This window comes from Amphiprion ocellaris, chromosome 24 (assembly GCF_022539595.1).
Source record: "Amphiprion ocellaris isolate individual 3 ecotype Okinawa chromosome 24, ASM2253959v1, whole genome shotgun sequence".
Lineage (NCBI taxonomy): Eukaryota > Metazoa > Chordata > Actinopteri > Pomacentridae > Amphiprion > Amphiprion ocellaris.
In genome coordinates, this window is record NC_072789.1 from 20962614 (window position 1) to 20984598 (window position 21985).

The following is a 21985-nucleotide window of genomic DNA, read 5'->3' on the forward strand; positions in this document are numbered from 1 at the left end:
ATGTGAGGCATTAATGCAGCAGCCTGGAGTCAACTCAGTAGGATCTTCTGTGTGTAAACTGATTAACATCAGCTGTATATAACAGAGGGCCTCTTTCCTACGAAGTCCTTTATAGTTTCCAACAACTATTATCCCCTCCAGTACGCACTCACAGTCTTCAACAGCTGTTAAGAAGGAGCTTGCTCACCTCATTCACTGGGAGACAACATGCTCTGGGATGATGAAAAAACACATTGCTTGTCAGATCTTTTAAAACGCCACCACTCCCTCAGCTTAAAACAAGTTTTGTTTTCACTCTAATTGCTAAAAACCTACCTCATAAGTTAAAGCATATTATTGATAGTAACTAACATCTGAAAGTGAACCAGGCTTCAATAATGAACACAGGATTCAATTAACTACACCCTTGCAAAGACTTCATGTGGTTTCTGATGTTTCTACTGTACTTTACAACCCGTTAAATTTGAGAATGTACGCCAGTAAAAGTCGATACGCCAATAAAATGGATCAACCTCATCATCTTTATGTGCTGTTTAGTAGGCAAGCGAGGCAAGCAGTTGTGAGAGTGACAACAGAAAATAAATACGGGCATCCGAATTCCTGAGGCATATTCTCCACAGCCCTCAGCAAGTTTGCTAAGTGTTCACGGCGCTTCGCTAACTTTCAAATGACTTGCAGTGCCCTTGCGAGGCTGTTGTACATTGCTCTCCTCCCTACTGTTTCTCACTACAGCATGAAATTACAATCAGTGTAGACTTGCTCCCCTGGGCTGCCTCTGCTTACTGGTGCAGGATTCAGCTTTATGGTATAGAGAGCCACACTTTTAATTCCAGACATGCCCCAGAAACAGCCTGGGAATGCAGGGCAGCATTCATTAGCTTTCAATGACTTTTTAGTGTGAGCTTATATATGGCAGAGCACCAACCCTGTCAGATTACAATTAAATGTATTTTGACAGGATTGGTGCTCCACTATTTGTAAGCACACAGTACTTGCTGATTTAAATTAGACCGTAAAAACTTAATGCGATATTCTGTCATAAATTGAATTCATAAAAAAGAGCAAGTGTCCAATCAAAAACAAGAAAAGCACTCACGCTCAAAATGACGCGCTGAGCATAGGCGTGTGTTAGGCATGTGTACGTTATGTATGGATACCGAATCATGTGACTTAAATATGTAGCGGGCGGCGGGAATTGATGGGACTCGGAAACACCCAAACAATTTAATCAATTGTTCCTTGTATCATTTCCAACGGATAAATCTCGATAAGGCCACAGTGGTTGATTTGTAGTAGGATCGCAATCACATGATCATTAGCAGACTGCTGACATAACGTTCAGTTGTAGTCATAGTTACAGTGCTGCTATCTCGCAATGATACAGAGATCTTGAACAAATCCATGGATCCAAACTATAAGCCACATCACTGCCAAAATCTAATCAGTTGGTCTATGTGTCATTTCTGACCTTCCCTGTAAATTTCATACAAATCCGTTGGTCGGTTTTTGAGTAATGTTGCTAACAGACAAACAGATGGACAAACAGACAAATGTACACTGAGTATTTCGTCTTCCTGTGAGCTGTTCTATAACTTCTTAAATCAGTGATGTTTAAGAAAGAAAACAAATTTTTGTTTGCAATAGAGTTGTTTTTTTGTCATTTCTTCCAGCAGCAAGATGACAGACCAATTAATCTAAATCCTGATCTTACATCAGTCTTGCTTCGATAAGAGTCCAGTCAGTGCTGCATGCTTTAATGATAACAGACACCTTATTCATCACATCGAAGGGGTTATTTTTACCAGCAACAGAAACTGAAATGATCTGACACTCTTGTTACGCTTCAGTAAGAGAGCGCTCTTCATCAGTCTAAAGAAGCAGATTCCCCTTAAAATTTCTTCATTCATATACAAGCTAAAAGCTGTGTCATTGCTCACACTTGCTGCTTTCACTTCCACAGTGCCTGGAGCCCTGCAAAGATTCCTGGGAGATGAAGAGGAAAAGCAACTGCAGAGAGCTGTGTGAGGTACACTTTAACACAGTCAGTCACACTGTACGATTTTTGTGTTCCAGAATCAAGAGTTCTTACAAGGTCACAGACAGCCGGAGGTTTTAATGTGAAACCATTGATTTGACGCAAAGTTAGAAAATCTGTTAAACTTGAGCTTGTGAAGCTATAACAGAAGGAGGTCCTCAGCAAACACAGCAACATCAATGGATCACAATGAAGGGAGTCTTAGATTGTGTCACGGAACAGAGGGTGATCAAGTGAGATCACCAAGAGGAGTCGGTAGACAGATCAGATCAAACAGACTATTTTAACAATAATGATAATATCTGAACTAAGACCAGCACTGACTAACTGGGAAACTGGGGGAGGTGGGGGGGAGGTGGGTGTGGGGGGGCTCATCATTGGCCGTGACAGATTGTTTTACAGGTTGGATGTTACATTATCCTTTAAATGTCCAAAATTCTTGTTGCATGCTCATATTTCTTTAAGGAAAATCACACTGCTGGCACAGCCTAAGCAAACATCATCACCAAGTTAGAATCTTGCAAGGTTGCTGGAAATGTTCCTCTGTACCCCTATGTAGATATTCCATTAAAAATCAGCTGTTTCCAGCTAGAATAGTCATTTACCACATTAACAATGTCTACACTGTATTTCTGATTGGTTTAATGTTATATTTTTTGAAAAAAAAAGCTTTTCTTTCAAAAATAAGGACATATCTAAGTGTGCCCAAACTTTTGAATGGTAGTGTGCATTGTAAACATCTCAACTCATTATCTAAAATAAATGAAATCCAGCTGTAGATGTCACCTTTTAACATTACAAGTTGTATGTATTATTTCTATTTTTCTCAACCTAAAAATGAGATATACGACAACATATTTTAATGTAAATCACTTGTCTATAGATCTGTTTATTTCTAATTACTCTTACATATCAATTACAACCATTAACAACCATTAACACAAGTAGCTGAAGAAAGTTTCCAGCAACAAACTTCCCAAATGGAACACTATCCCAAAAATAAATGTACATAAAGGCAATATAAATCACTACGTACTCACAATGCTGCAAAAGGCACAAAATGTGTATGTAGATGTTGCTGGATTTGCCCAAATGCAACCAGAACAGCTGTTTTCAATTACATATTGATTCACTTCCTGATAATGACAACTTCCTGTCACTCTTAAAGTACCTTCAGTGAAATACAAAAACATGCGATTAGAAAAACATAGAAGTTTACAATATGTTACATTAACTGTAACAGAACAATGTTAGAGTTTTGCACATTTATATCCAGTAACCATGACAAGAAATCCTTAGTTATGTCAAAAAATGTGAAATAATTATTCAGTGCTTCTCCCTCTCATTAAATATAGATGAGTACATATTATTAGAAACCCTGCAAGCAAAAACAGGCCACATTACCATTAGAAATAGCTCAAAGCCCAACAGTTCAAAGTGAAACGAGCTCTCCTGCTTGTGATGCTAACTGCCTTTCCTCCGACTTCTACAGCAGGTGTTTCCTAAAAAGCACTGGGAGTGTGTGACCAGCTGTGAGTTCCTTCATTCGGTGCTGGAGGTGAAGCAGGGCGTCTGTCCACCTCCAGACAGAGCCAGCGGCTTCGCAGCTGCCTGCGTGGAGAGCTGCGATCAGGACAGAGAATGTTCTGGTCAGAAGAAGTGCTGCTCAAATGGCTGTGGCTACACCTGCCAGTCTCCCAAAGATCTCTATAAGGGTGAGTCGAGCCAGAAGACTTCAATAAAGAGAATCGTGTTGTTGAAGTTAAATCAAAGGCATAGTATTGTACATGACCAAAACAGCTCAGTGCCTGGATACAGGACCTCTGAATAGTTGTAGGGTATGTCAATGTAACACATTAATGGTTATTCAGCTCCACGAAGCATAAACAACAAACTGAATAGGTGTCTGGTATGTTAACGTAAGATATTAACAGTTATTCATATACACTATAGCATAAAGAACATAAGAGGTAGGATGAATAGGAGGAATAAAAATAACAAAGTCGTGAGTCCAAAAAGTAAGATACCGTTAATATAGGATCACGTTACTTTTAAACCAAAAACTCATTAATAAAAGTAATGCTATCTTATAATAAGAAAGGACAAAATGAACATAATCCAAAGCTACTGTTAAGCAAATTTAGCAAACTCTCGATTTCACTCCAAATCTTTAAATCTATTGAATTCTTCATCCTTTGTGTCACTTCTGAACAACTCCGCCAACTTAGCATCAGTTCCAGATTCAATTAATCCGGCCTTTCTGAATCTCGACAGAATGGTAGAGGAAACAGGGGAAACATCAACGCTCTACAAGTTGGTGTTCATCAAACAGAACATCAGTATTGACGTTTCCATGGAACTTGAGTCACATGATTAAAGCCACGTGGGCAACAGTAATTGGTACACTCTCTCTATGTTGCTTTAAAACTTACATTTTTATGCATTTTGTACTTATTTTAATGCAGATGCATACTGAAATGAGTAAAACTGTCACAGGCCTAGCCTAGTCCCGCCCCCTTCCGGCGACCCGTTCCCCTGCCGGTGTGTCGCCGGTCTGTGAGGCTCTCTGCAGCTGCTGATCAGTGGGTTAGGTGCAGCTGCGAGAGCCTCACACCTGCAGCTCATTCCATCTGCCGCTATAAAGACCAGCTTCACATGGCAGGGGACGTGGGATCGAACTGCCTCAGCGGTGGACAGACCGAGACGTATGAGTTCCTCAAAGCCCTGCAGCCTCCGAAGCAGCCTGTGTTTTTCCCTCCTTGCCGTCCTTAAGGTGAAGGACATGGACCCCTGTCACCCTAGTTGAGAGAGGGCGTGGACCTTTCCCCCCACATGGACTGCCCGGTCGACCGACGTGTGCTTCCTGTACTGCCGCCCCTTGAGCCTGACTCTGTTCCAGCGAGTGAGGGCTGGCCATCGTTTAGTATCGGTATTATTTCTGTACAATAAATTCTATTTTGATCTGCTTTCCGACTCCTTTGTGTGTTCTCACTGGGGTTCCCAAAACTGACTTGTACCGTGACAAAAACGCCATAAATTAGATTGCATTTTCTACTCTGCCCCCAAAACCGTCTGCTTCTATCATAGGGCGTCTGAGCAGATCACAGGGTTAAGTGCAGTTGCAATATTATTACACTGAAGCCTATTTTAAAGCTGCATTAGTCAGAAAAATACGGTGTTATTATTGTTTTTAAGCATTACTTACTGTGACTGTCATAAACTTCTTGTCAAATGAAAAAAAACATGTCATATCAGCCTCCCTTGGGCCTTCACTCAGATAAATGAGGTAATTCCAGGTGGAAAATCTCTCTTAAACAGTGTTTGTGCTGCCTGCGCTGCTGCGAGTTGGAGTCAAGTGGAGTTTGCCCTATTTAGGTCTCCGTTGTCAGAGAAAGGATCAAAGAAAGCTGAGAAAAAACATCCTGTTTGCCGCTTTCAGCAGTGAGTTTGGGCCGTGCTGACGGTAGCACACATGATGAGAGAGGAATGATGTGGGGAAACTCATTTTGCCTTTTCACACCGTGGCACTAAGTAAAGCTGTAAATCCCTGCATCCCTGGGGGAAGCTGACTAAGCTGACTGAGAGCTCCATGTCCTCTCTGCTGGGACATAGGTGATATGTGCTGAGAATTACAGTAGATGGCTAACTCCAGGAGGGATATCGGAGAAGAATAAATCACTTTTTAGAAAACATCTACAACCCTTTCACCTGTGAACTACAACCACATCTAATTTAAGTCATTTTTAGCATAGATTGAGTAGCAAAAGCTTGAAGGCACTGCTTGCTCACAAGCATCTCCTCAGTTTTATACTTTAGTGATTGTATGTTCTACATATTATCCGTCCAGGTGCTCCTCTGAAGCCGAAGAAGGAGCTGGGCTTTGAGGAACTCTCCTCCGGCCGATTGGAGGTGCACTGGTCCTCCCGCTTCAACATCTCCGCGGAGCCTGTGGTCTACATCCTGCAGAGGAGGTGGAACTTTGGCATCCAGCCCAGTGAGGACACCGCCACCTCCTGGCAGGTGGTTGCACAGGTTAGTTCAGAGACACCAAGGTGAAGATGGATGATTCTCTTGACACTTGCTCAACTGTTATACAGGAACAGGAACAGTAAAATATGCAAATGAAAACGACTAAACTGTGAAATTATGTGCATCATGAAATGGTATAGGGGTCATTCCAGAATTGGAGGACATATCATTCTGCTTTACAATTTTCTGCTACATATTCATCAATAACAGGTGATACACTATCACAGGCTTGATTGGCTCAGCTCACACATCAATGATATAGTTTCTATTCCGTGTTTTCTTTGCTGTTTGCTAACCCCACTCTAATCACAGTAACAGGGTTGCTAATCCATGCTAATGTTAGCTTTTTCTCAGGAGTAGAAGCTAGATATTTAGCTAGCTGTTACTGCTGACCAAGAGGATAAGCTTATTGATGTAAAAATGTAGAGGAAAAAGAACAAATAATTTGTCTTTTCCTGATCATCTGCATAAAAAGGATATCAATTCCAGCATATCATGTGATTCACTGCTTTCTTCTTCTTCTACCAGCTAAAAATGTTACGCCAACAGGATTGTTGTGGGACACACATTTCATGCATAGTAATTATTATTTATAATATTATAGGACATTATATTATTAAAAAAAATGTTCCCACAACTACAGGAGACATCAATGAAAAAAAAAGGTTTCGTTTTAACTGTTTTATTTGAGATTTAATGTGGTCATCAGGGGGGTTGGACAAGAGAAAAAATGGCATTTTAGGGGGAACTCCAGACTTATTTGGTATTTTAAAAAACATTCTTTTCTCCTAGTGTTTTTTAGATTTGGTCTCAGAACAAGTAAATTTACACAACAACTGCATGTTTTCGTATTTTGTACATGGATTATTTAAAATTTGATGGGTGGGACATAAAATTTCCTCCAATTCTGGAATGACCCATAGATGATTGCGATAAGCTGAAGGAGAATCATCTTTCTTGTAAAAGAGAGAAAAAGAAACATCTTCAGTTTTTTTCAAACATCACCAACTTCATATCTTTTCCCATCTCAGACCACACAGCAGGGAGCAAGGCTGTCTGACATCCGGCCTGGTCGCTGGTACCAGTTCAGGGTGACGGCCGTCAACACCCACGGAACCAGAGGTTTCACCACACCCAGCAGACACATCCACTCCAGCAAAGGTCAGTGTGTGTTTGTTTGTTCTTGTGGATGAAATAAAAGGGTTCTTAAAATTGTACTTTGTGTTGATAGAAAAAAAAAGCAAAATGTCACCTGTCATCTGGTAAAACATAATTCCTGCAGTTGTTGACTTAAATATAGCTCGATGATGATGATTTAAACAGGAACAGGACAACCAGTCACAGGCTGGACTGTAGTTTTCACCCTTTTGTGACTAAAGAAGTTTAAGCAAGATGCATCTAGACTGCAGCAGCTGGTGACATCTTCTTCACAAATCTACTCAAGTAAAAGTAAAAAGTATGTCAGTAAAACTACTCTCAGAAGTAAATGTAACGGAGTAAATGTAACTTGTTACTACCCACCTCTGTCGCGCTCACACACGCACGCACGCACGCACGCACGCACGCACGCACGCACGCACGCACACACACACACACACACACACACACACACCACAACCTGCCTAGGTTAAAGGAGAGCAGGCTTAGCCTGCAACACAGGTAACTAAGACAGTGTTCACTTGTTGTCATGGTTACGGCGATGCCGTCCCGGCCGCTATATCTCGCAATGGAAAACATTAACATGTCCGTGGATCCAGAATATAAGCTGCATCACTGCCAAAATCTAATGAGGTGGTCCTTTTGTCATTTCTGACCTTCCCTGAAAATTTCATCCAAATCCATTTGTCTGTTTTAGAGTAATGTTGCAGACGGACAGACAGATTCACAGACAAACGTATGGTGATCATCACATAACTCCACCGTGTTCCTTGGCAGAGTAATAAACAAATAAACACTGAGAGGAAAGTCGTCCTGCACATGTTGACTATGTTTGGCTCAACATACAGCTGTAAGCCAGCTTCTCAACTATGAATATAATCTAAACTAAATATGGTTCCAGACTCACTAATGAGCTCCAAATGTGTTTGAGAACGATCCTGACACCATTCAGACCATGATTCAAAATACTGGCAGCTCAGTTCTCCCATTAAGCAGCAGGGTATTAGGTATTGTTAAAGATGTATATAAAGTGGTTCAGGTTGTTCAGTCATTATTTTTCACTTTATTTTCAGATGTACAGTTACATTAAAAGTTATTTATTAATAAATGTTGTCAAAATGTTTCTGAACCGTACTGAATTTATTTGATTTGACGGTCAGTTAATGATTACATGCAGACACCAATAAAACTACCAGGTTACATCAACATATATTACACTAATTCAAGTTAGACATTAAGATTTTCTGGACCTTTGCTTTAATCCATTTTCTCTGACTGGACCTCTTTGAATTTTAGTTGAATACCCCCTGCGCTAAACAGCATGTTGGCCCTCTTTTTGAAAAAAAACAAAACCAAAAAACACCAAAGACAGAACAGTCCACCAACTTACAGTAATAGGAACACTCTGCAGGAAAGAGCTTTTTTTTTTCACTGAAGCACAGGTATTTAATAAACATGTTAAGCACATATATATTCCCTTCTTTCTTGACTCAGTTTACTCATGCAAAATGAACACGATTAATATAGATTAAAAATGAATGATATTTTAATCGAGATTAATCCAGATTAATCCACAGCAACCCTTTGATTAATCTGATTAAAACATTTTATCGTTTGACACTAGTGTATTTTAATGATTAACTATTGTTTAACATAATGTCCCTTCCAGAACAGCCACATCATAAATCAGTATATTTTTCCCCAAATAATAAAATTGTGCAATCTTTGACTGTATTTAAATTAACTAAAAAGATCTCCTTTTTATTCAATGTAACCGGTATATGTTGGTTATTTGTGCAGGGTTTTTTTAGCATATTTTTTCTGGTACACAAACACACTCATGTATGTATGTATGTATATTCACATATGTGCAATAACGGTTACAACCTCATCTTCTTGTGTATAATGTTCATTAAAATTTCATCTTGTGTATATTGTGTTCTCTGCAATTTCTGCACTGTGTTTTTAATAAATTCTTATACTGCCATTGTGTGGAGAGTTGCTTTTTTTTTAAATTTGTCATCATCCCATAAATCTCATTGTCAGTGTGCAATAATCTTTTGTGATTGTTTGTAAACATGCAATAACAATATTAAACATGTGACCCTCAGATCCCTCCAACCCTCCAGCTCCCACTGAGCTGAAAGTGGTCAATATGAGCTTCGGCCCCGGCAGGACGGTGTCGGCCAGGATCCAGTGGAACATGCCGGTTGACCTGGACGTCCCCGTCCACCACTATAAGGTCGCATGGAGCTGGACGGCAGTCGGACATTCCTCTGCTTCATCGCTGACCAAGAGGAGGAAGACAGTCAGAGAGGTGAGTTCTGACACAGTAAATGTCCTGAGGTTTCTTACTCACCAGTCAAGTATCCTGCACACCATGTTACACATGGCTGAATGTCCTCCAGCCTAAATTCTGTTACGTAACAAGTGAAGAAGTGCAAGTAAATGTAGTATCCTCAGCCTCTTTTAGCCTGTTTTCCTCTGCCAAAACAAATGCGTTAATGGATCAGATAAAATGCTGTGTCAAATTTTATAAACCCACTGAAAATACTGTCAGAACTGCACATTGTTTTTTTTTTTCCCACCTTAGCAGGACTTTTACTGTTGATGTAAAAGGGCACAGCTGCAGCTGATAACTGCTCTACTGCTGTTTAAGACCTAAACATAAGGGTTTTAAAAGATTTTTGTCATGTTTAACTTGAAATACTGCATGTAGAAGACAATAAACATATTTTGGAGTCCGGAGCACTTTGACAACATTTTGACGGGCAATCATAAAAAAATTTTCATGAACATCATAAAACCTTCAAGAGGGAAGTGGACTACAAATCCCGTGTTGCATTGCAGTAAATATTAGTGTGTTGCTGCACTTCAGTGTTAGAGTGAAGCTGAAATTTGAGTTTTAAGGAACCTAATTTATAAATTTAGTTCATTTAAATTGACTGAATTTGCTACTTTTGTTGGCAAATTTAGAAATTGCGCTGTACGGCAGTAGCAGTAATAGCAAATATAGATACCAAGAAATGCTTTTTGACTGGTTAGAATACCAGACTACCACATCAACAATCATCAGCTCCCTCACCAAGAAGGCTCAGCAGAGAATACACTTCCTGCAGCTACGGTCCACACGGACCGGAACCTCCTGCCACAAAAAAAAAAACCCAGTTTCTTCCCTTCTGCTGTCGGACTTATGAACCATTAAATAACCTCTATTTACCAGTCACTTTTTTCTTTTTGCTTGCACTCATTCTGGTTGCACTATTGTATTTGCACATTCTGTTGGCACTATTCTGTTGTGGGAAAAATGATGACAACCATTTTTGCTTGCTCTTTTCTATTATTACTATTATTATTATTAATATTATTATTATTATTATTATTATTATTATTAATAATAATAATAATAATAACAATAATAGTAATAATAATAATAATAATAATAATAATAATAATAATAATAATAATAAATTAAATTATATTTTAAATTTAAATTTTAAACTTCATGAGGCCTCATCGACCCATTACTTATAAATACTATACTATATATACGCTTCTTCTTAGTAGAAATGTTAATCACTCTGTCAGCTTGCCGAAGTGGCGAAGGCGACCAATGAATGAACCAGGGAATCAGAGAAGACTCAAATTCGTATTTCCTTTTTATTGTTGTTTGTACACCATAATGCCAGACAATATACCAGCATGTACCCCCAACCAAATAAAAGAAAACACGTGGCACGTCGATCCACTGACTAAAATACCGTGTGCCTATTAGGCACATACCACATGAGAGGTAAACCCCCAAACACACCCACATAAATAGATATTAAATAATAAAAACCTGTTACGGACTGCAAATATACACTCAATAAGCATAACCAACATAAACCTCATTTAACCCTCTACCTCTTCTGTCCCTCTCAACCCGCCCGGCCAGCAGCAGATGGTTCCCCCTCATTAGAGCTGGGTTCTGCTCGAGGTTTTCTTCCCTGTTAAAAGGGTGTTTTCCTTGCCACTGTCTCCTTAGGGCTGCTCTGGGGGTTCAGGCATATGGGTTCTGTAAAACGTCTCGAGACAATTTGACTGTAATTGGCCCTATATAAATAAAATTGAAAAAAAAAAATAATAAAAACCCCCCTAAATACTTTAAATAATTATTTATACAACTGGAAGCACAAACTCCCTTCTACCTACTTCCCACATGGCAACTCCCTTCTGGAACTAATAAAAGGCATCAGAACCCCCCGGGGAATGCTTTTGCCCGGACACCCTGGGAGGAAGAGGACAAGCAGAGGTAAGTTTTGCTACCACTACACCAATAAATTAACATTACATTTGCACAGTTTGCTTAACTAGTTCATCCTGCTTCTTTCCACCACACCATCTACTGTCATGAATCACCTGCTACCTTTGTTTACAGGTGAAGGCCCAGATGGAACTTCCTGACATCACAGCTGCAAATCATGTGCTCCAACAAACAAAGAAACAAATCACAACATACGCCTCAATAAATCCTTTTACAAATTAAAGAGTGTGCTGGTTTTATTTCAGTGTACTATTTAAGGGACTCTGGTAACGGCACATCAACAATATATATATTTTTTTTACACAAAGCAGTCATCATTGTAGATATCAACCATTCTTCTTGATAAAATTCTAGATTTCTAAAAATAAATTATCAAAAATTCAATCATTGATTTGTCTTGCAAGAACATCTGGAATGCAAATGTAATTACTGAAAATAATTGTTCTAATAGCAAAAATTATATTTGAAAAAGCATACATTTCCTTTTGTAGGTCATCACATCTGAAGTTGAGATACCACTTGACAAAATGTCATAGATACATTTAGTGGTACATATCAGAAATAAGAATGCTACTTAGGGTGATGAATTAAATTTTAATGAACTTTGAAATGGTTCGCCATAGGAAATACAGTGGTTCATTTCCAAAATGGGAAACTATATTTCAGCCAGTCACCTTTTTGTCATCATGTAGAGATTCAAATTTGTAGTTGCTGTTCTAACCAGTGAAAAAATAGTTCCTTTACCCATGATTATATTATGTTGATGCATTATTTTTTGTTTCTACATGTGTAAATTATATCGTGTGTTATAGCCTAGCTGTCTAGGATGAACTGGGGAGTTAACAAAACAGCAGATGGAGTCTGCTTTGCCAAAGTGAACAGAAGTGGATTTACTGAATGGCAGATATTTTAACAAAACACAAAAGTGAACAACTAAGGGCGAAAGGTGCTACTTAAATAAAATAAATGCAACCAAAAGAGGACTTCTTTTTGAACTCCGAGTGTATCTAAACTACCCAACAACAAAAATCTTTCTCAATCTAACTAATTAAAACACTAACCAAACTGAAAACACATTGGAATTAGCAGCTATAGCTACAAGCAAACAATGGTTCCAACAGACAAACTGTTCCTAATTAAGTCCACCCATCCAGCCATCATCTATACACTGCTTAATCCTCATTAGGATCACAGGGGGGCTGGAGTCTATCCCATCTGACTGAGGGTGAAGGCATGGGACACCCTGGACAGGTCACCAGTCTATCACAGCCCTACATATAGAGACAAACATTCACAGTCACATTCACACCTACAGACAATTTAGAATCACCAATTAACTTTGCATGTTTTTGGACTGTGGGGAGGAAGCCGGAGAAGACCCACGTATGCACAGGGAGAACATGCAAATTCCATGCAGAAAGATCCCAGGCCCAAGCCCAGGCCCACAGGCCGGGGATATGAACTGGGGATCTTCTAGCTGCAAGGTGATAGTGCTACCCACCAAGCCACTGTGCAGTCCCCTAATTAAACCCCTGAACCTTAAAATGAAACATCAAGTGTCTTAACAGAACAATAACTCAAGAGACACGTGGTTGAGCTGAACTCAACACAAAAGCTGCCCCAAATGAGGTTCAGATGGCAAGTCTTTTAAAGACAGGAGTGGGGCTTGATTGGAGGCCAGGAGTCGGGTCTGGTCCAATCAGCTGTCAACTCCGGAAAGGTAGGCAGGACAATGAAGGCAGGAGAGCCAATCGGGGTGCAGAACCTGGCTGCATACAGTAGATTGTTACTGCAGAGGGAGAGAAGGAGTTGCAAAAATATCTCAAATTCAAAGTTTTGTCGTCTTTACATGTAGAAATGTCAGCCGATTTAATAGTAAAAGGCCTTTCCTCATCTGCTGTGTATGACATCAGTTTGTATTGCATATCACTAAATTATTATTCTAATTTTAATATATGTTAAGAGATCTGAGGTAGCAGTAAAATGTGGCCAAGACCCCAGAGGGCAAATTCATTAGTTTACTCAAGTCTAAATCTTTTAATAAAACCTGCTTAATAAAAATGATTATAAACTAACTGTCTAAACATAGGAGCCTCAGGGCCCAAACATCCTTTGCACCAGCAATTAAAAGTCATATTGTTATTCAAGCCCATGGTTTCTTTGAAGAATAACATTAGCATGACATTATTTTTCTGATGCCGCCTGCTGCAGAAACACAACATGATATCCGACATCCAGAAATGGAAGCAGGTACAAGAGACTTGAGCGTTGCTTGAAATCGGCACGTGGCCTTTTGCATTCTCTCACTGGCTGACGTTGTCAGGGTTTAAAAGAAAAGCTGTAAGAAAAACAATGCACAAGAAAAACAAAGTGCAAGATTTTTTTCCTTCTCACTCCTTTGAATGACCAAAATTTCAGAAGAGAACAGGATGCTTTATTTGAAAGCAGACAGCATGACTCATTTTGTGTGTGCTTTCAGAGCCATGTGGAGCTGGACAGCATGCGGTCGAACCGGAGCTACAGCGTGGAGGTCCAGGCTGTGTCCTACTGGGGACAAACTCAGTTTAAAGGACCCCGAGCTGTCCTCTACTTCACCACACAGCGCGGTATGTCTTTACACATGATCAGAAAGGACACACCAACATTTTAAATTCCAGCTTGATAGCCTTGACATGAAGGAAAATGACTCTTCTAAAGATTTGTTGAAACAGCAATATGAAAGGGTTCTTGCTCTAAAACTTCCGTCTTGGTTCTGAAACTGCATTACCAGGCTCTTTAAGTTTTATTTCGAACTTTTATGGTGATATTTTATGAAAGTACCTTTGGGTTTAAATATCTGAGAGACTCCCACTGGGATGTTAAATTTTTGATCGTCTGTATCGCCGAGCTGCACTCCACCCAGATGCTGCCTTAACATTCCACACTTACAATCTTATCAGCACGATGGAGCTTTTAGCTTTCAAATTCGAAATGTCAAGGTGTTTCTTTCAAAGTGACACCTGACATTATGCAGAAAAATGAATAAATGTTCTGAATAATTACAGAAATGAACGTTGGAGTAAATGCAGGATGGAAGTGATTAGTTAGTAGAGAAAGACACATTTGTTGTGCGAGTGTTCAAGATGAAAAAGTTTAAAGGCATTTTCCGTTCATGACATTTTGCCAGGCTGGTGAAATAAAAAGTGTGAATGTTTTCCAACAGTTTTACTTTCTGACCTTTCTTTTTGGAAGTGACTGCCATCTGGAGAAAAAAAAGCCTTTATGTCTGAAAATCATCCAAATTATTGGAAATGATGGAAGTTCACTGTGAATAAATAGTTTCCTGGAAAATTTCCATATCATTTTCCAAAATTTAGCAGGTATTCTCTGTAAATTACAGTAGTGTTTCTCAGAAAAGCCTTCACAATTTTGGTGCCAATAATAGCAGGAAAAGAGTAGCAGCTATTAATTATATTCCATACAGAATAAAAACAGAAAATTATCTATTTGGTAGATGCTTCAATAAAAAGGCAGTTGAACTTTTCTTTTTGGTGCTTTAATATGTTTAATCTCTCATCCAAGAGGCTTCTTCAGTTCTACATGACTGGTGGGGAATCCCAAGTATTTATTCTTGCCGCCAAATCACCCATTAATCCCAAACCACACATGCCCTGAGGTGTGAATGTGTTTGAAACTACCTATTCACAGAGTTAATCGAGAGGAGACTTAAGAAAATTAAAGAGACAGCCATCTCTAAACAGAGAAGGGGGTCAATGACACCACTTACCAGGTACTTATAATGCAGCCGAGATCCCTCACCAGACAGTTTGAAAACAATTCACTCTTCGAGTCATGGGTCACAGTGTTGGGTCTTTTAGAGGCCATGAGCCATGTGATTTGGGGGTTGAGGATGAGGCTTCCTCAGTTCTACATGACTGGTGGGGAATCCCAGGTATTTATTCTCACCCCAAAATCACATCGTTCATTTACGTCCTGAGCCTCACATTCCTCCAAGTACAGAGAAACTGCATGTTGAGGGATGACTCAAGAAGTTAATAAACAAAGGAGTAAACTGACTGATCTTAACTAAACTGGGACAGCCATCTCTGAACAGAGAAGGGGGTCAATGACACCACTTACCAGGTACTTTTAATGCAGTCCTGAGATCCCTCACCAAGCAGTTTCACACTTTTCACACGTGATTTTGGGTAATAAGCATAAATACCTCACCAGACAAAGTTCATGTACAGCGACTAACATACATACACAAGCTGTATCCTGCAAATGATCAAAACCAAAACTTGCATCTAGAAAGACTGATCGGTATTTCAGGGACTTTCTTTCTTTCTCTCTATTTCTGCTAAACACTCAAATTTGTAACATCCATCTTTATTAAACTTTGTTAGCTTCATTCTTTGATTATGCTTTAAAATACCCACCATTGTATAGCATTGCTCCAAGATAGCAATTCTCGGGTATGAAGATTAATTGTTTTTTTTTTTTTTTCTGTTTTGAAGCCATCACAGCTGTTCCAAGGAACCCTACAGGTGACATCCTGGATGTTGGGATGCCGTTCTATCAGGACGGACTGCTCCAGGTTCATGTTTACTGGCAGCGCAGCACAGGTATGGACAGGAAAAATAATAGATTCCTTCAAGAATTGCAATTTTTAACTCTTACAAATAACATCCATTGATAATGTAATGCCACACTGACTCACCCTCAAATTCCCAGGTGGTGTGTTTGAAGCAGTGAATACAGATACATGTGATAAACATTAACATCCCGAAGAAAATTTGCATTTTTTGTCATTTATCCTGCATTTAACATTGCACTGTGTCACTGGGTCTACTGTCAAGCATCTAGCTACATGAATCTAAGTGTCACAGTTCAGAAACACTGATTAAAGGTTCAAACAATACATCTATTGTTAAAGTAAAACAGGTATAAAAAAAATAAAATAAAAAATAAGGGTTCGGTGAGAAGCAATTAGCAACTGCAGACAAGATTTAAAAAATGTAAAGCTACAGCTGGAAAGGTGCAATACACAGTTAGAAAATAAACACTGGGGCTCCAAAAAATACTGTAAAAATATCCTAAAAATGCAGCAATCCTTCACATTTTAAATACATTCTCCAGTCTTAATTTTATGAGACTGTGTGTTTTTTGGGGGGGGTTCTTTTTAATGTTGAACTAGCGATTTACTATACAATTTCATGCGAAGAAATCTTGTAAAAATAATTTTTAAAATTCTGGTAAAACTAGCAATTTGGTATGATTTTTGAGCATATCAAGTGTAATATAAGTTTTTATATCTAACTTCACATAAGAATCTTATTGGATTGACAGGTTTTTGAAATCAAAAAGATAAGATAAGATAAGATAAGATAAAATAAACTTTATTGATCCCACATTGGGGAAAGTTCACCGTTACAGCAGCTCCAAGGAGAAAAAATAGTATAAAGGCAGTACAGAATAAATAGAAACACACACTGCAAAAACACAGAGAACATTATATACACAGAAGATGTTTTTTTTTTTTTTTTTAAGAAGACTATTTACATGAGGTTGGAACAGTTATTGCACATAAGTGGTATGCATATGTGAGGGAGAAACTGCAGCAGTAACAGTTGTAGACCAGTTACAGTGGAGATCGAAAGTTTGGGCACCCCAGGTAAAAATTTGTATTAATGTGCATAAAGAAGCCAAGGAAAGATGGAAAAATCTCCAAAAGGCATCAAATTACAGATGAGACATTCTTATAACATGTCAAAAAAAGTTAGATTTTATTTCCATCATTTACACTTTCAAAATAGCCGAAAACACAATAATGGCGTCTGCAAAAGTTTGGGCACCCTGCAGAGTTAATACCTTGTACTGCCCCCTTTGGAAAGCTGAAACCTGACAGTGTCATGGATTGTTCACAGTCATCGTCTGGAAAGACCAGGTGATGTCAATCTCAAAGGTTTTAAATGCCCAGATTCATCTGACCTTGCCCCAACAATCAGCACCATGGGTTCTTCTAAGCAGTTGTCTAGAACACTGAAACTGAAAATAATTGATGCTCACAAAGCAGGAGTAGTCTATAAGAAGATAGCAAAGCATTTTCAGATGCCAATATCCTCTGTTCAGAATGTAATTAAGAAATGGCAGTCATCAGGAACAGTGGAAGTTAAAGCAAGATCTGGAAGACCAAGAAAAATATCAGACAGAACAGTTCACAGGATTGTGAGAAAAGCAAGTCAAAACCCACGTTTGACTGCATGATCCCTCCAGAAAGATCTGGCAGACACTGGAGTTGTGGTACAATATTCCACTATAAAGAGATACTTGTACAAATATGTTCTTCATGGAAGAGTCATCAGAAGAAAACCTCTTCTACATCCTCACCACAAAAATCAGCGTTTGAAGTTTGCAAATGAACATATAGACAAGCCTAATGTATTTTGTAAACAAGTTCTGTGGACCGATGAGGTTAAAATAGTACTTTTTGGCTGGAATGAGCGAAGGTACGTTTGGAGAAGAAAGGGCACAGAATTTAATGAATAGAATCTCTGTCCAGCTGTTAAGCATGGGGGTGGATCAATCATGCTTTGGGGTTGTATTGCAGCCAGTGGCACAGGGAACATTTCACAAGTAGAAAGAAAAATGGATTCAATAAAATTTCAGCAAATTTTAAAAATAATATTATTTTTTCTCTCTCTTTTTTGTTATCCACCCATTGGCACAATAGAGGATTGTTATCATTGTGTGCTGAGACACACTGGTTGTGCTTAGCCAGAAATACTCTAATAGAGGTTAGATGTGGAAACAATACAGCTGTGAATTGTTTAGAGGGCGTTGCTCTTTTAACCTTCTGAACTCCTAAACCTGCCTGATTTGGAAGACCTTTTTTTTTTTTTTTTAAATCACAAAACTGACATCATCAGAGCCAGAAACTGTAAAAACAGAGAGATTGTCATATTTCCAACTTTGCAACGGTCTTGGAACTAAGCAAGTCGGACATGGGGTTCTGTAAGGAAAATTGACCAAATTTAAGCTTGAAATTGCGATATTTCATCCAAAACATTTTATTCCACTCATCTTACTTCAAAAATCGCCAACAATAGACCATTTGCACCAGAAAAAAAATTCTTCCACGTCAGCACAACTGGAAAACCATGATTGATTCTACTGCAACCAACAGTCAGAATTCAGGGACTCAGTCCATAGTTGACAAATCAGACAGACTGGGAGGAAGACATAACATACTTGATGCATAAAATAAATGTATATCGGCTTAAAAATTATACTCAGAGGAGCAAGTTGTTGGAAGATGGTGTTGAAAGGGTAACTGATGATTAGGAAATTATCTTAGCACATGAATAAAAGTGTGAGTTTTCATGGAAAACATGAAATTGGGTGACTAATGTACATGTCCCAAACAGGGCAGAACAATTTAAATGTATGCAGTCTACTAGTCGACATCTTAGACAGAAGTTACTGTAAACACACACGCAAAAACTGCCCATCGCTGATAATAGTGTTAGAATACCTATATCATCTGGAGCTCAACCAATAATGATGAGAAGGGTAGCAATTAGAATTAGAGGAGCTTATCTTACAGAAAACAGTGTTGAGGTGTGTGGCTTTGTAAACAATGGGACAAATTTAACAAAACTGGAGGGTTAATTAATAGTATCAATTAGGAAAACATCCATTCTAAATCATAAATAAGTAAAAATAATTGTGGTTATCATGGAAAACATGAAATTGTCTGGGTGACCCCAAACTTTTGAACAGAAGTGTATATGTTATATACGTCTCTTGGCCTGGAACAATGAAACTAATATTGAATTTAAATTGTGTCACACTGTCTTTTAACAGAATCTAACAAAATCTTGTTGTTTGTTTAGATCCTACAGTTGAATTCTACAGAATCCAGTGGGGACCAGAGTATTGCAGCTACAACCAGACCAGACCCATGGAGAAGACCACCACCCAGGTAACCTGTAACCCTGACCTTTAATACAACCTTACGACTGAGATGTAAAAGTCTAATAAATTATTAGTTGTTGCTATAAGGACATGCAGCTGCAACATACACAATAATCTGTTTGAATGGAAAAGAGAAAAAAACAACAACTTGGAGACAGCATTGTTGCCTCGTCTGTTGTAATAGTTGACTTAATATGGAATTTTCTGAATCGCCATCCATTCAGCTGTGTTCTTTTCCTGTCTGATTCAGGAAAGCTTTACAAGCCTGCGGGGTTTGCTCTTCTCATGCAAATATAAAGTCCTTCTACAGCCAGTCAGCAAGAAAAGTCGTCCTCTAGCAGAAAGCACCAGTTTCCTCACTCCATCCTGCGCCACCATCCAGGCCAAGAGTCCGAAACCCATCGCCTGTCCTGGAGAAACAGGTGAGACAAGCAGAACCTAGTCTGGCTTGGTACGAAGGTAACAGGATAGGTAAGTTTCTGGTGTTTTCCTAACAACTGGTTCAAAAAAAGAAAAAAAAAATAGTGTCGCACATAGGTTCAGTTCTTCCGAGATTTGTTGGTGATTTTTCCCCTTGTTTCCAGTCTTTGTACTAAACTAAGTTTGTTGAATTCTTAGACATTTCTCATACTGCCATCAAGCTTCTTTTCAGCAAGAGAATAAATGTGAATTTTCTCCAAAATTTTGTCCCACCGTATCTTTTAAGTTTGCTTTAAAATTTGACAGTATGTTTCTGTGGTTCTCTAAGAACATACTTGTATTTAAATTGTGACGAAAGGTAGGTAACAATTTGAAACTTCACATCTATACTTATTGGAGAATGACAGTGAACAATGCAAGATGAATGATGTCAAAATTGAACACACAAATATTCAAAACTAGCTGAGAAGCTATCATCATGTTCTAGCTTGTCTTCTGGGGACTGATTGGCAGTTTGCTTGTGCCTCAGGCATGATGAGTTTGTCCACTATCCCAATAGCTATCATCATTTAAACCGCCAGATGTGCTTCTTTCAGCTGTATCCACTCAGAAGGTCCTGGTGAGGGCAGCCAACCTGACAGCATCCTTTGAGGTTAGAGGTGGCAATGTGACAGCCATCTTTAGCTGGGATTTGTCCATGACTCCGCCCCACCAGCAGCTGACTGGTTACCAGGTGACCTGGGCAGAGGTCATCCCCACCAACCGCCACAGCAACAACAAGCTGCCTCACAGCCTCATCTCCCAGTCCCAGATACTGCCCCCGGTTAGTAAACTGACAACTTTACTGATTTTCTTTTTTAGTGTTTGTCAGCTATTGGAAAAGAACTTGACTCCTTTTAATTAAGACGTGGACAGATTGAAATGTCCAACCCCTTCATAATTCCCGCGAAGCACCGCCATATACAGTCTATGAGCACCACAACACACACTGTGACGTAACGAGGCCTCGCTCTCGGTAGTCACGTGATTGTTGGGAACGCCGAAGCAGGGATTGAAACACTGTCTCGGAACACTTTCGCTTCAAAAGCTCGGCACTGTGTCGAGCAAACTGGCCCGAGCGTAACATCACATTGTTCACACGTTTTCAGTTGACTTTTGATCAGGTTTGGGGAAGAAGCTGTTCTAGTCTCAGGTTGATGTTATATTGTTCTTTCTCTTCAAGCAGAGTGATTTATTGTTCCTTTCATCTGTTGATTTCTTGAATAAGAAGTAAATTTTGCCTTGTCCCTCAGTATTATTTTCAGCTTTAGCTGTCTTTAGCAATCATTTTTTCCATATCTGCTACCTGTGTTCATGGCTATGAGGTGCTGCCTTCATCTTGGCATCACAAAATACAAAATTAAAATAATGTAAAAACCTGAGGGCTTTTTTTTTTTAGTAAACGGAAGCCACTGACAGTTGCATATTCTGAACCAACATCGTTACAAATAAAAGTGAAAACAGCTTAAATTTTAAATCTAAATTCTGAAATTATAGTAGCTTTATAGACTTTTACTGATTCTCCCTTCCACCCCAATAAAGTGAAAGAGGCAGATTTATATTCTTTGGTTAATAGTACATTAAGTGGATTTAACATCCATTGATCAACTTTGAAATAATACAAAGTTTGAAAGGTGATGCAATTTGAAATCATTTGACATTTAAGTAATAGTTGTACTTTTGGTCCATTGACATCTCTATCCAAAAATGGGGATGCAGTGCTATAATACTCACATGGATGGTGACCGCAGAAGAGAAAAGTGTCAATAATATCAAAATCATCGCTGTTCAATATATTTCTATTCACTTGTAATTAATTTACTTTGATTTGTGGGACACTTTATTCAGTTATTATGGCACAAATTTAATCCAACAGATACAACTGATGACCTCAGTATTAAAAAAGTCTCCCTGCATTCCGCTACAGTGACAATGGCATTTTGTTACTGTAATTTAGTATCATTTACTGTTACAACCAAGCTGAACTGGGAAGGTAACAAAAACAGCATATGGATGTTAAGCCAGAGTGAACAGGGGTGGAT

At 38.9% G+C, this 21985-nt stretch overlaps 1 protein-coding gene across 1 annotated transcript in view; it reads left to right on the forward strand.

Annotated features, from left to right (window-relative positions):
- anos1a (anosmin 1a) overlaps positions 1–21985 on the forward strand; it is a 43105-nt gene that overhangs the window by 16715 nt on the left and 4405 nt on the right. The window contains exons 3-12 of the mRNA XM_035956108.2: positions 1961–2026; positions 3528–3750; positions 5883–6067; positions 7096–7225; positions 9334–9539; positions 14008–14134; positions 16025–16132; positions 19403–19491; positions 19735–19906; positions 20501–20727. Of these exons, the coding sequence (XP_035812001.2) occupies positions 1961–2026; positions 3528–3750; positions 5883–6067; positions 7096–7225; positions 9334–9539; positions 14008–14134; positions 16025–16132; positions 19403–19491; positions 19735–19906; positions 20501–20727 (1533 nt within the window). The remainder of the gene's footprint in view (positions 1–1960; positions 2027–3527; positions 3751–5882; positions 6068–7095; positions 7226–9333; positions 9540–14007; positions 14135–16024; positions 16133–19402; positions 19492–19734; positions 19907–20500; positions 20728–21985) is intronic.